The 13,460-nt window shown below is 42.9% G+C and overlaps 1 protein-coding gene across 1 annotated transcript in view; it reads right to left on the bottom strand.

Moving 5' to 3' along the window:
- Positions 1-8,720, bottom strand: part of KCNK5 (potassium two pore domain channel subfamily K member 5) — a gene marked incomplete at both ends in the record, with an annotated part of 31,078 nt that extends 22,358 nt beyond the window's left edge. The window contains one exon of the mRNA XM_082276743.1: positions 8,535-8,720. Within this exon, the coding sequence (XP_082132869.1) occupies positions 8,535-8,720 (186 nt within the window). The remainder of the gene's footprint in view (positions 1-8,534) is intronic.
- Positions 8,721-13,460: the final 4,740 nt, after the last annotated feature.

Raw genomic sequence — 13,460 nt, 5'->3', positions numbered from 1 at the left:
TACTTTATGGCAGTGTCTCTCCACTAGGAGACAAGAAGCAGCCAGGTGTGAGGACATCTGTCCAAATAACCAAATGTCTAATTGTAGCAGAGCTGAACAAGCATTATTAAAACATGTAAATAAAGCCAAGGCACTCTCAAAGTATGAACTACATTTTACTTCCCCTAAATATAAGATAAAGACATCCTATTCTCATTTCATTAATCAAGTTGACAGCTTTAGGGCCTTGCAGAGGCTATGTAACAACTCATGAAAATCACTGTTATCCTATAGTCTCAATCCAGTTAAAACACTACCCGAAAATCTAGTATTACTGTAACAAATAAAATAGAGACACAATAAAGATGACTACTGGGTCTGCTGCTAGGCAAAAGCAACTTCAGAATTTTTCAGTCTCTCTCTCTTCCCTTGCCTTCCACCTGAAAAGCCACAAGAAAAGTTGGAAACATGTAAGTGATATTCTAAAAGGGCAGTTGATAGTGACGCAGGTGAAAAGCTTTCAGAGTGCACTGATAAAAATAAGAAAGAGTGAAGCATAAACTCCAGTGCCCTTCAAAAACCCTTTGCCAGCAAGGCAAGCATAGATTGCCCTCTGTCATTCTGCAGTCACGTACACACCACTTAAGACAGGCCTTAAGCCTTGACTGGCAATTTACCATAGGTCAACTATTTAACTTGATTTTAACATATTTGCACTACTGTCTGTAGCTGGTTAACAGCAACTGTAAGAGCTGAGCATGTGCCAGGCTAAGCGTTCCAGCCAGACTAATGCAAGAGAGGCTGAGGGAGAAGTCAATATCACAGTGAGCTTGATTAGACCCCTTCTCTTTGTTCAGCTGGGTGGCTCCAAACACCTCCCCTATTTCTTTGGTGCCTGGAGGAGACTCATCAACCTCACTTCCCTTATAGGCCAGAACTAACCTGCTTACAAACTGCTGTTTTGTTAGCAAGGGACCAAACGTGACTCTTGAGCAGCTTTCCTCCAAAGCTTTTTTACTCCTTTGGAGTAGGTTGGGAGTAGCAAAGAAGAGCAGCAATAAGAGCATTTCGAAGTCACGCAGAGAAGTCATCACTGATAATTTGATATTTTAGCCAGGCCATCAAAAATACTGTATCATATCTGACTATGCTTTCTACCTCAGGACCTTCACAACCCTTTGCAGAATTATCTTCAAGTTCCATCAGCTATTACTCACTCGCCGCCATTATCTGACAATCTTATGACTTACTTTGCAGTCCAAATGAATGTTAACTGTCACCTGTTGTTAGGAAGTATCAGAATTCAGAAACCTGGGATAGGTCCAACTGGGACATTTTTGCACCTCTTGCAACCTCAAAGAGACGCCGCACAGGTCTGGGTTTTGTTTCTCAGCAGTTGGAGACTGCTTACAGAGTATTTGCAAGATGCCGGCACAGAACAAAGCTAATTTAGTATTTGCCAGTTTGCTAAATCACAGTCCGTGTCTACCTTTTGATTAAGGCAGAAATATGGTCCTACAGACTGGCTGATCTGTAGCAATCAATCCCACAACAGCGGTTAAAAAAATAGGTCCATCGTAAGAAACACTACCAATACACATGGTTAGAAAAGGAAACATAACCTATTATTTGTTTCCTACTTCCTTTTTATCGCTCACATTTCTTTCTCTTAAGAAAATCAGTGTATGAGGTTTGATTTAAAACATTTCAGAAACTGTTTTGCACCCAAGAGTGTCTTTGATCCACTCCAGTTCACACAACACAATGGAGGAGAAAAAAAAAAGAGTAACTTCCTTACTGATTTGACTGTAAATAGAGCTACTAGGGCAATAAATGCCTAGGAGCAATCTCTCCTGCCTACAATTCAAGTGTTGGTAAGTGCATAACTAACACAGTAAAATCTAAAAGCTCTAACACAAAGACATAATAAAGTAAGATGGGAGGACACAGAAAACAAACAGCCAGCCTGAAGTTCCCTGCTAAAGAACTTGGTGTTTTAAAGGAAAGACCTAGTAATGCTAGAACCAGCAGTGCTGATGAGGGACCTGACAGAATCAAGACAGAAAATAAAGGAAGACAAAGCCCCTTCAAGGCCAAGGCATCCCCTCAGCAGAGAAAGCTAGCAAAATGCAGAGCGCATATTGCATGCTTATTTTAAAGGTTCAATCTGTCTCAAAGTGTGGCACTCCTGAGAATGTCTGTAGCACCACAGGTGCTTCAGGTGCGACCTCACTGGCATTTTAATTTAACTGAAGAGCGCAACTCTTCCACTTGTCCTGTTACCACATTCTGCTACATATTACAGAGCAGACTCAGTTTGTCATCTGAACTTATTTGGACTAAACAAAGCCCAAAGACATAGTACTACTCCATCCTACTCCAGGAAGAAATTTAACTACAATTTCGTATGTATTCATTCCATAGAATCAAATAAGTGCCAGGACAAAATAAAACCTCTGCAAATCACAGGCACTGTGATCAGCAGAACCAAAGCACCAAAGTGTAAAAGCATTCTCCTTTGCTCCCCAGTTGATCAGATTATTGACTGTCACTTGTAATCCAGTTTGCTTCTGGGTTGTATGTTCCTATGTTGACATCTACTTGCACTACCAGCAAGGAATACAACTGTTCTGAAAGTCAACAGCATTCAGAGAAAAGCAAAACAATTCATTATATTTAATTAGTATTAATAGCAAAAACAAAAATTTGTTTTAAAATAGGAAATCTGTAAGAAGTCATCATTACACTGTATCTTCACTGGCTACAGAAGGTATCTTGCAAAAACCACATATACAGTATGAACCACAGCAGGGCTTCCAATATCTTTTAGAACAAGCTGTTGATAACTTGCAAAACTACCTGCATGCAATGGTCTCTAGAGCAGAGCTTGCCAAAAACACACCTAGTAGCAGAAGGTAACATGTAAGGTAACACAAACATTCAGTTCTAAGGTAACAGAAGGACAGCATACTAGGAACACTCAAGAATTAAGTTCATAACAGGAAAAAGGAAAAGCCCATAGCAGGAAAATTATAGCTTCTGATCGATTGCTATTGCTCCATCAGCAGAGAGTTGCAGTGTATGCACTATCAGCTTTGTTTAACTATGTTCCAAGAAAGTTCAAACAATTTAATGGTTAAACAGTGAAAATGAAAAAAAAAAAACACAACAGAAAAGCATGTCTGCTTACATTTGGTTTTATGTGTAGAAACATACAGAGAAAAGCTGTGGGGTAATGCAGCTGGACATCAGGAGCAATTTCTTCACAGAAAGGGTTGATAAGCATTGGAATGGACTGCCCGGGAAGGTGGTGGAGTCACCATCCCTGGAGACATTTAAGAAACAACTGGACATGGCACTCAGTGCCAGGGTCCACTTGACAAGTTGATGTTTGGTCAAAGGTTACACTCTATGATCTCTGAGGTCTTTTCCAACCTGAATGATTCTGTGCTGCCTGTCCTCAATTCTTTTCTCCTAATGTTGCAGTGACAATATCCATACCTCACAGTCGGAGGTGTCTTAGGCAGCCGTGGACAGTGGTCCTACATTTTCATCTCAGTTCATACCTGCTGAACTTAAAGGATGCATAATTAAAGATATAAATTTGAAAAACCTAGGAATACCTATTTCACAAACATAAGCCTTAATTTACACTGTCAAGTTTTTATATGAAAGATATTATAAGTAGTTAACAACCTTGTTTCATCGGCAGTCACTTGTCCTTGTCTGAAAGATGCTCAGCTTTACTTTGTTCACCCTATGGAAAAGGCTTAGGCTTGAAAAGAACAAGTTAACTGGCATTCTAGATAGTTAATTGTCCTCTATTTATCCACCCCACCTTTAATATCTTAGTGGAAGGGATCAAGAAGGTAAAGGGCAAACAAACAAACCCCAGTAAGTCTAGAATCTCATTTATGCATCTCCTGAAGAGCACAAAAAAGGGAAAAATATTATGAAAAAGATGCTCCTATTAACTTTACACTGAAAACCAAATCATTCCACAAAGCCTAAGCAAAAGCCATCATCTCTGTTAAATGTTGAACAAACAGCACTGAAAACCTAGTTCAAGTTTTCAAGAAAACTAATTTGCAGACTCTCTCAAAAGTACTGCACATAGATTTAAACCTTGAGGCAGCAGCTTGAAAGTACAGTCATGTGGGAAACAATGTTCAGTATCAGAGAATATTCTTAAATTTTCACAATTTAAGACAAATTCCAAGAATATCCAGATCTAAAAGCAAGCTTCAGCATCCTCAAACACAAACCAAAATCCTGCAAATGCACCTGTACTTGTGAAAAGTGAAGAAGACGCTTAAAAAACAGGGGAGAAACTACTATTAACCCACTTTATTGTTATTGCCTTTAGCATAAACCATGTGCCATGTATATCCCAGCAGCTATCCCTAAAAGTCTTCTAAAATGTTTGCTAACAGCACTGGGCTTTAAGTCTAAACATTTAGGTTTCTAAAGTTATATCTTAGACCTGTTTAGAGTCTTGCATGCTTTTCAAATAAAGACGTCATACTCAGTATGTTTGTCTGCCTCCCCTAAATACAGCCAGCAGTTTCTCTTTTCATTTTATTGCTGTTTTGAAAGTAACCATTTTCACTCATCTGCAAATTCTTCCCTTTCTTTTCACCAGCCTTGATGTTTATCAATGGGAAACATTTCATTTTTCAATGACTCTGGGGGGCCAGTAGAAGATTTCCTGGTAAATAAGACATGGCCCAGGGTAGGCAAACCTTTGCTTATGTGAATAGACATGAGGGTCAAGAGGGCACCTCCTTGCATGAATAGCTTCTTTATTATTAAGCTGATGTTTCACAACCAGGATGGAGCAATAAAGAGTAAAAGTAAGGAACTGGAGAAGAGGGAAATGACTGAATCACCTTATATTTGGCTCAGTCTTCCTCCTGCAGCAGGGTAGATAAAGGTGTCATCACTATGGATCCCTGCTTTGTTGCCCTTCCTAAAGAGTCCCAGGATTTAGGGCCACTGAAACAAGTGGCAATGACAAGCCATAGACTTTTTATCAACAGACAAAGCTGTTAAACTGTTTTTAGGATTCTACAATGATGATAAATATGGTATATTAATGCTAAAAATGTTAATTTTTGCATATAGTCTAAAGAGGTATGAGACATTTCTCTTGCAAAGTAATTGTACATAGAGATGGGAGATTACGCAGTTCTTGTGTAAATACGCAGTTGTGGCTGAGGGTCTTTGGAGGCTTAAATAATGTGAATGATGTGGCATCTCAGCCACATTTACATTTGAGCAATCAGCTCTACCCAGAAGAACATGGACAGGCAGAAACCAGCCTATACACTGCCCAGGGTGAGCCACCTTTAAAATCAGGGTCTACATAACATTACTCCAAGAAGTGTTTAAGTACTTTCTTTACTTCTTACAGTTATGATAAGTAATATGGTGCTCTCAACAATCAAAAGCAAATGGATTCTTCACACAAGAGACTCCTAAAAGTTGCTTTTAAGCAAGTTTATTTTTAGGCATTTCTCAGCATGGAAGGAAAAGGCTTTCTTCTTAGCATATCCGACAATACTCAGCTTGTAAATTTCTGCACGTGTGTTAAACACATTTCAGTAAACATTTATTGTGGTGTATTTCTACTGTAATGCATTGTGAAATTTTTATTACGGAATATAAACTTTAGACAGTATTTGACCAAATACAGCTCACTTAATAATCAGTTGAACTGTTGGCACAGAGATACTGGTCTGTAGGTGAGCTGAGAATCTGTGCTGATAACCTACTTGTCTTTTTAAGTGCTCAAGATCAACGCTACAGATCTAGCTTTGTAGTCATTCCACACAGTTTCCATTGCACTTAGAGCTAGCATTAGGCTCAAAGGAACACACAAGCTAACCTGGGTGGGGAACAAGGGCAGCAGAGAGACTGGTCTCTGAATAAGTCAGTCCTTGTCACCTTTCAGGCTGCTTCTGGAAACAAAATTGGTATTGTTAGTTCAACTTGAACATTTCTTGGCATCCTTTCATTTTACTAATACCCGTTTAAAATTCTACAGTTGGTGATATTTGCTGAAGAACTTTATCTGGTGTGTTTTAAATGGGGGTCTTAAATAGAACATCAGAGAAGTAACAGCAAAGCTCAACATGGCTCTGTAAAGTCATATGAGTGTCAGTGGGGACCAAAAACAGAGTGAAAGAAAAGGCTTCAAGATGAAACCACCCATTAAAAAGAGACAACAGCAGAGAAATGACTTAAACTATGCAAAATCCCAAGAACAAGTTTAGGGAGTCCATGGAAGAAGCTAGAGGAAGAGGCTCAGAGGAACAAGACAGAAGTGGGGGTGAGGATGGGTGGGGACGTGTTAAAAGCCCACTTTCAAATCAGCAACCTTCTGGATTTATTACAAGAGAAAAAATCTGGAGGTTTAATAAGAGAAGAGGATAATCAAGATTTGTGAAAGAGATGCTAGCAATGTTTTAAAGATTCGGCAGAACCCAACAGAAGCAGCACTGAGTGGCTGAGAAAGGACAACTACAACGACTATTTCTGATATACTTTACAGCTTACTCAGGACAGAATCCCGATGTCCTTACATGATTCCCCCATCACAGTTAGCTTCAGCTAGGTTAGATTTCACCCTGCCATCATCCTCTGTCAGAAATGACACTACCCTCTTTCCCATCACTTCTTACATAGAAGTTGAATAAGAACAGGAACAAAACTACAAGACTAAAAGAAAGCAGGCAGTAAAGCTTCCAGTTACCAGTAAGAGTGAAATAAAGGCATTTACATTTGAGCTAACTTGAGCTTAGGACGACAACAGACCATCTATGAGGGATCATCAGACCCTCGAGACTGGACATGGAAAGTAGGACATGACTGGAAGAAGTACAGAGGGAAAACTCAAACCACATATGGGACTATTACCAGGGGCTAACACGCATTGAAGAGGGAAGGCCCTCCACATTTTTTCACTGTCATCTTGTTTTTTAAGAAAAAAGAAAAAACCCAAACCAAAAAACCCGCAACTTTCTGCCACTTCAGGATTAATTGTGATATGCATCATGGGAGAAAACAAACAAACAAAAAACCCCCTAACGATTCCCTCATATCAACATAATTTTCATCCTAAATTGAGGCAGAATGTAGATTTTGCATTATGTTTGCAGCAAGTTAAGCACACCAGGCTTAATGCACATCCCAATCCAAACACGGTTTCTTTCTTGAGGACATCAGAACAGACTTGGGATATAACTTAAGAGTAAGATTTCGTTAAGACTCCAGGACAGCAAAAACATACTCCAAACACATCGCATATCTTTCATTTTCCAACATTCCTTTATGGTTTCAAGCCTCCATCCACCTGTTCCACTGTATACCACAAAGACACACCAGGGCACTAAGATGGTAACAATAAGGACACTACCACCAGAAAGCTCTGCTATCTGAAGCAGACAGAAGGCAGCCACCAACTGAGGAAACTTAAACCACAAACTTTTGGGATCAAGAACCTATACTCTTCAAAGCTTGCACAGTATCGATTACACCAAGAAAAATAATGAGCCACTTTGCCATTCTTCTGTATTTTAGCATTTTAATAGACTTTTAGTGAATTTGAAAATAAAATATTTTTTTTAAAAAAAACCCAATGAACAGAAATAATGAACAGAAAATCTACCCGGTATAAACATTCTCACCACTGGAGTCCCACATATCTGGGCAGCCTGTTTTTCATAGTTCACCATTGCTTGCCACGACATTTTAACGGATCCATAAAAAAGCACTAACCAAGTTTATACTGCTCTCGGATTTAATACATGCTATCGATTAACAATTAGTTTTGAAGAGGCATTCTGCCAGATGACCAAACCAGGACGATTATCAACTCCTTATGGCTTGGAAAGAAGTCAGTCTCCTAGAGTACAACAGCGCAAGAGTTGCGAGCATCCCTCCGTGCGAGCCGTGCACCCTTTCCCCCGGTTACCCCGACCGACCTCCGGGACCCCCAGGGTACCTCTTCAGCATTTAGTAAGAAAACAATTAAAAAAGAGAAAGGGAAGAAAATCAGACCAAACAGAAGAGGATCGAGACTCTTGGCTTCACCTTCCCTCCTTCTTAACACAACATCCATTGAGGCAAAAGGAACCACCCTGGGCGCTAAAACAAGAGCCGCATTCAGGGCGCCGCGCCGAGCAGCGGGCGGGAGCACACTCCGGGCGGGCACCTCTGGGCCGGCCAGCTAACGCTGAAATCAACCCCCAGCTCCTTTAGCACTCAGAGGGAAAGAGAAGGCAACGCGGACCCATTTAAGGGCTCTATCATTAAGTAGTTAGGAACGATTAAGAGGTTTCCCTACGCTCCTGCTCGAGGGACAGTTTTTCGGCAGCGGGCTTTGTGAAGGCACAGACGCGGTCGGGCTGTGCCGGGTCCCGGCTGGTTCCTCAGCCCGCCCGCCCACGGGCGCGGGGTTTTCCGCTCCAGGGCGCCGGGCAGCACCTGCTGCTGCTGCTGCTGGCACCCCCCAGCCCCAGCCCCGGCCCCCGCCCCGGCGGCGCCCGCTGTACCTGCAGGATCTTGTCCAGCCCCTCTTGGCCCAGGCAAGGAAACTGCTTGAGCAGCTCCGTCTTCTGCCGCTTATAGTTGTCGGTAGCCGAGCGCCAGTGGGGCTCCTCCAGCACCTCGAAGATCGCCGCCCCAATGGACAGGTAGAAGATGATGGCCGAGGTCAGCAAGGGGCCCCTGTCCACCATGGTGCCGGCGGCAGGCAAGGAGGGCGGGCTGGCGGAGCGCGGCAGGCGGGCGAGCCGGGGCGGGTGCCCCGCGCTGCGGCCGTGGGTGCCCAAAGCCGCCCTGTCCTTCCCTGACCACCTCTGCCTACCCCGGCCGTCCGCCGTGCCTCCTCTCCCGGCTTCTGCCGCGTTCCCTTAGAGTCTTCCACACTCCCCTCCCACTCTTCCTCCTCCCTCCTCTGCTCCGCTCCACTCCACTCCCCCCGGGCTGATCTCCTTCCCCCAGTTCTTTCCCCTCCCTCCAGAGCAGCGATTTGAACCTGGTGCTCTCCCGCTTCCTCTCTGCCCCCGGCCCGCGCATGCGGTGCTGCCGCCGGGGAGAGGCCGGCGGGGTGTCCCGGGCGCGGCGGGACCCAGCCCGCGGCCCGGCCAGGGACGGGCGGTCCCCGCGGGGCGGGAGGGCGGCGGTGGGGTCCGGCCATCGCCATCGCCCTCCCCCGAGGGGCCGCCTGGGGGAAGGGGAGCGGGGCCGCGACCTCCGCTCTTCCCGCCCTGCCTGGCAGGAGCTGGTGTGGGGCCGAGAGGGCGGCTCGGCCCCGGCCTCCTCCCCCTGAGCGCGGCTGGTCCCCGCGCCCGCAGCCGTCTGTACGTTCCCCTCCGTGTTTTCCCTTGAGTCAGGGTAAGAAGGGGTAACATCGCTCAGTTTTATTTCACTTGTTCCCTCATGCCGGCGGGTTCAGCGGAATTCCTCGTTTTCGATGCCGGGAGGCTGTGAAACGAGGTCTATAGCTTTCCTGGATGCGTGGAACCGTGGGGGGAAGGTGAGCAGGAACTCTGAGGAGAAAAGAAGGTGTCTGTCCGCAGATTTCACCCCTTCCCTGAGACGTCCACACGTGGGCATTACAGATCATTCGGAGCAGAAAATGCATCTCCCTTTCTTTCATGCCTTTGGTACCTTCAGTAAATATTGCTGTGTATGCTGTCTGTGTGTTTGGGAGGGAGGGGGACACGGGGTAGTGATTTTCCATGAGATGCTCAAAACATCTTCCAGGCTGAAGCTCTCTTGAAGCTCCCCCTGTTTGTGAAGCCTTCTCCAGGAGACTCCTACAGCCATGCACCAGCCCACGCCGCTCCGTGTTCGAATGGGGCTGGAAATGGGTTTAAATGGGCAGGGAGAGGATATAGCGATGCGTTATGCACCCTGGCAGTGCTTCTGGTGCGGACACAGTTCATCTTACAAACATTGTTTTTGTGGGGGTAACTTGTTTTCTTCCAGCCCCCACAGCAGGAAATAAACACTCAGGAAGTACAGTCGTTCATATCAACTGCATCACCAGTAAGAGGTTTGGGGTGCATAGGTACTCAGTTGGAGTACAGAAACTAAAAGGCTAAGATAAGCCTGTGCAGACATAATTGAAATGGAAAGACGGGGAATGGAGGATAATGGGAAAGACAAAGGAAAGAAGTATGCAAGACAGGATGAAAAATCAAAAAGGAGAGCACATGGAAGGCAGAGGAACATGCCTTGGTTAGAAGGTGTATGGAGATACCTATGTAAAACTTTGAATCATGCCCAACGGATGCTTGTGTGAGATTGCCCCCAGGAAATCACATGGCCCTTAAGCAGTCCTTCCACTAATGTACATAGTGCTCAATAAAAATACATCTGCAAGAGGTTCCTGGCAGCCTAAAAGCAGGACTGGAGAAACCACAAAATCCACAAGCACATTAAGTGATCACTTTTTGCATGGGATTTCCCAGATATTTAAAGGAAACATTAAGAAGGAAAAAGGATTTTCAAACTGCAGTAGTTAAAAAAATTATGTGTGCTAGAGGAAATAGCAGGAAAAAAGCATCATAATAAACATTTTTTAAATGAGTGTCATAAAGAAACTCCACTAATCTTTTTTATTAAGTTAAAAATGGGGGATGCTTCATGAAGTTGAAAGGCTGTAATTTTTTTAATTAAAAGGAAAAGAAGAATTTCATGATGCACAATTACCACATGAAAATTATTCCCAGGTGTTATCACTTGGCCCAAGACCTTTGCAAAACTTGAAAAGCCATTGGCCACATAAATTAATTTGAGCATCTGTCACTGTCTCACTCACTGATTTAAAAGTAAAGCTAAAATTTGTAAGGTATATAAATACTTATGGCAAGTGACTGAAAGTATTAAAGAACTTTCAGTAGGCAAATCATGATACAATTTTCTTTTCGGTGCTCTTGCACCTTCTTCTGAGTCACCTGCAAGTGGTTAGGTTATTCTGACAGCAGCACCAGTAGCCTGACACGTTACAGCAATGCTGCACTTGTGTGTTCCTGACCCTGAACATCTGTGCTTTGTAACTGGAAGGTATTTGATTAAATTTTGAAACTGTACTCTGCTCCATCTGTCTTTAAGTCTCTAAAGGCCCATTTATACATTGAAACAGTATCTTAAAGGCATGAGGAATGACACGAATGACCCTGAACCCACTGCAGTTACAGAGCACAGAGGAGCAAAAACACTTCCAGGCATTTTACAGAAAGTTTGTGATTTTGATTCAACATTTCTGCTTTCCACTCTAAACTCCCAGTCACAGATTGCGTAATTAGTACTCTCAGTAACTGAGTCAGTCGGTGTTTAAAAACAAACAAACCTGTGTATCACATACCATTTTTCCCTGTGTTGAAATGCTATTGCACTTGTTAGACTGTCTCCTTGTGTTTCTCTGAGTTTAAAAGAGGTGAGCCTGGTAAGGAGCAACATCCAGAAGAATAGTTTATTCCCCAAGGAACTATAACCAGCTACTCCTACAAGAAGAGGTGATCCACTGAGTATCAACAAACTTTGAGCACTTAGATATTTCACTTTGATTCCATTGTCTTTTGCAGAACAAATTGCAAGGTATACTTTCATGCTGCTGGCCAAGTGAGTGCAGCAAGAAGAAATGTTTTGTGTAGCTGGCCTCTCTTTGCACCTCCTGATCTAAAATGCTTCTCCTGACCTCAGAAAAGATCCCATATCCTTTCATTCATGGGCCTTTTCTCCTCTTTGTTTCCCTTGGATTAAACAGTACCCCTATTGTCAACCCACAGCACCTGCCACATAGGCCCCACAGCTTTTCATGCTAGCTAAGTTAATGAAAAGGCTGGAGTTATTCACTCACAGGCTTTTAAATCTCATTAAAAATCAAGGGAGAAACAGCAGAAAGCACTGTGGTGAGCAATACCACAAGTATCAATCATTTGTATTATTTGCGTAGGACATTATTTCAGGCTGTCCAGTCCAAAAGGAAATCTCTTTCATCCAAACTGTATGTCTAAGACACATTTGCTGTACAGATGTTTCCTAGAGCAGCCTGAAAAGAATGAATAAATGTCAGAAAATGTTTTAGATGGAGCAAGTAAAAGACATTATTTGGGCTAAAGAAACCTGTCATGTAGTGGCAAAGATGGCATGTTATACTGAGTATGAGCTATGAGCCTCTCTTCAAGCCTCTGCCATTTTTCACTTAGAAGTCTGTTTTGGGCTGGTTGATGACTGTTGTCAATGCCTGTCAGCTCTGCATGTTTCATTTTTTTTAACTTGAAATTTAGACACCTCCAACGTTGTCTTCAAGTGCTTTGCATCTAGCCACGTATGGTTTGACTAAGTTGAGGGGTGCGCTGTCGTGACTATCATGAGCAGTTTGGTTTCTTTGATGCAGTCCAGTGCACACAGAGAGGGTAAGAATGGTCTGCAGATGATGCAGAATTTTATATGAGGCATTTGTGGAAAGTTCAAAAATTCTCCATGGGATTGTTCATACCTTTTGGCTTATGTATTTACACAAAGCACATTTTATGCCCTGAATGTAAAGTAACACATAGTAAATCTTAATAAAAATAATAAAAACCTTTACCAAAACAACCTGCATACCACTGCAACAGACTTCTTCACCCATGGACAGATAATGAGTGAACAAACACCACATGACAGATGTTAGTCATGCTGCTTAATGAATAACTGGTGATGAGTACAATACCTGTGTGGAATGGCTGTAATATGTTCAAGGAAAAATATGCATTTGGATCATCTGTTTTTCACTGAGGTACCTGCAGTGCTCGAGAGAAATATCTTCATCAGGAAGAAGCCTAGGTATTTCAACAGTTTTTCTGCATCTATTTCCTTGACTTGTTCCTCAGCCATCCATAGCAGTCACTGGATGATGAAACACATCTTCCTTCAAAATATTTTAAAAAGAAATACTCTGGCCTTCTCCTTCTGTTCCACCATGACCTCACTGGTAGTGCCAAAAGCTTTACGGCAGTCCTTCATGCTGACATTCATGTCAGTGATCTAAGCATTTCAGAATACAGCTCTACAAAAAAAGACCAACTCATACAATGTCAATCCTGGACTGGCTTTTACCACCATGATACCCGGAGGACATTGCTCTTCTAGATAATATGTTCAAGGATAGCTGAGCACCATGGTAACAGAGTCAGTGAATATGCAACAATCTGTTATTTTGTTATGTAAAACATCACTTTCAAGTCTTATTTTTGTGTCATTAAGAAGGAATTAATTTTATTTGTGTACAGTAATATGGATGAATGTTTGCACATCACCCTGAAACTTGTTTCCCAAACCAGTTAAATTTAACTTTTATCAATCTGGTGTCATGCAGTGCGTGCAGTGCATACCTTCTCCAGTGTTACTGCCTGAACGTGACAGTGCTGGATTACAGGGGAGAATTCAAGGAGCTGTTAGCCTCCCCTGTCTCCCAGCTGGGT

Source organism: Coloeus monedula (assembly GCF_965178545.1).
Source record: "Coloeus monedula genome assembly, chromosome: 2".
Lineage (NCBI taxonomy): Eukaryota > Metazoa > Chordata > Aves > Passeriformes > Corvidae > Coloeus > Coloeus monedula.
Note: the sequence above shows the minus strand (reverse complement) of the source record. Positions and strands in the feature narration are given on the sequence as shown.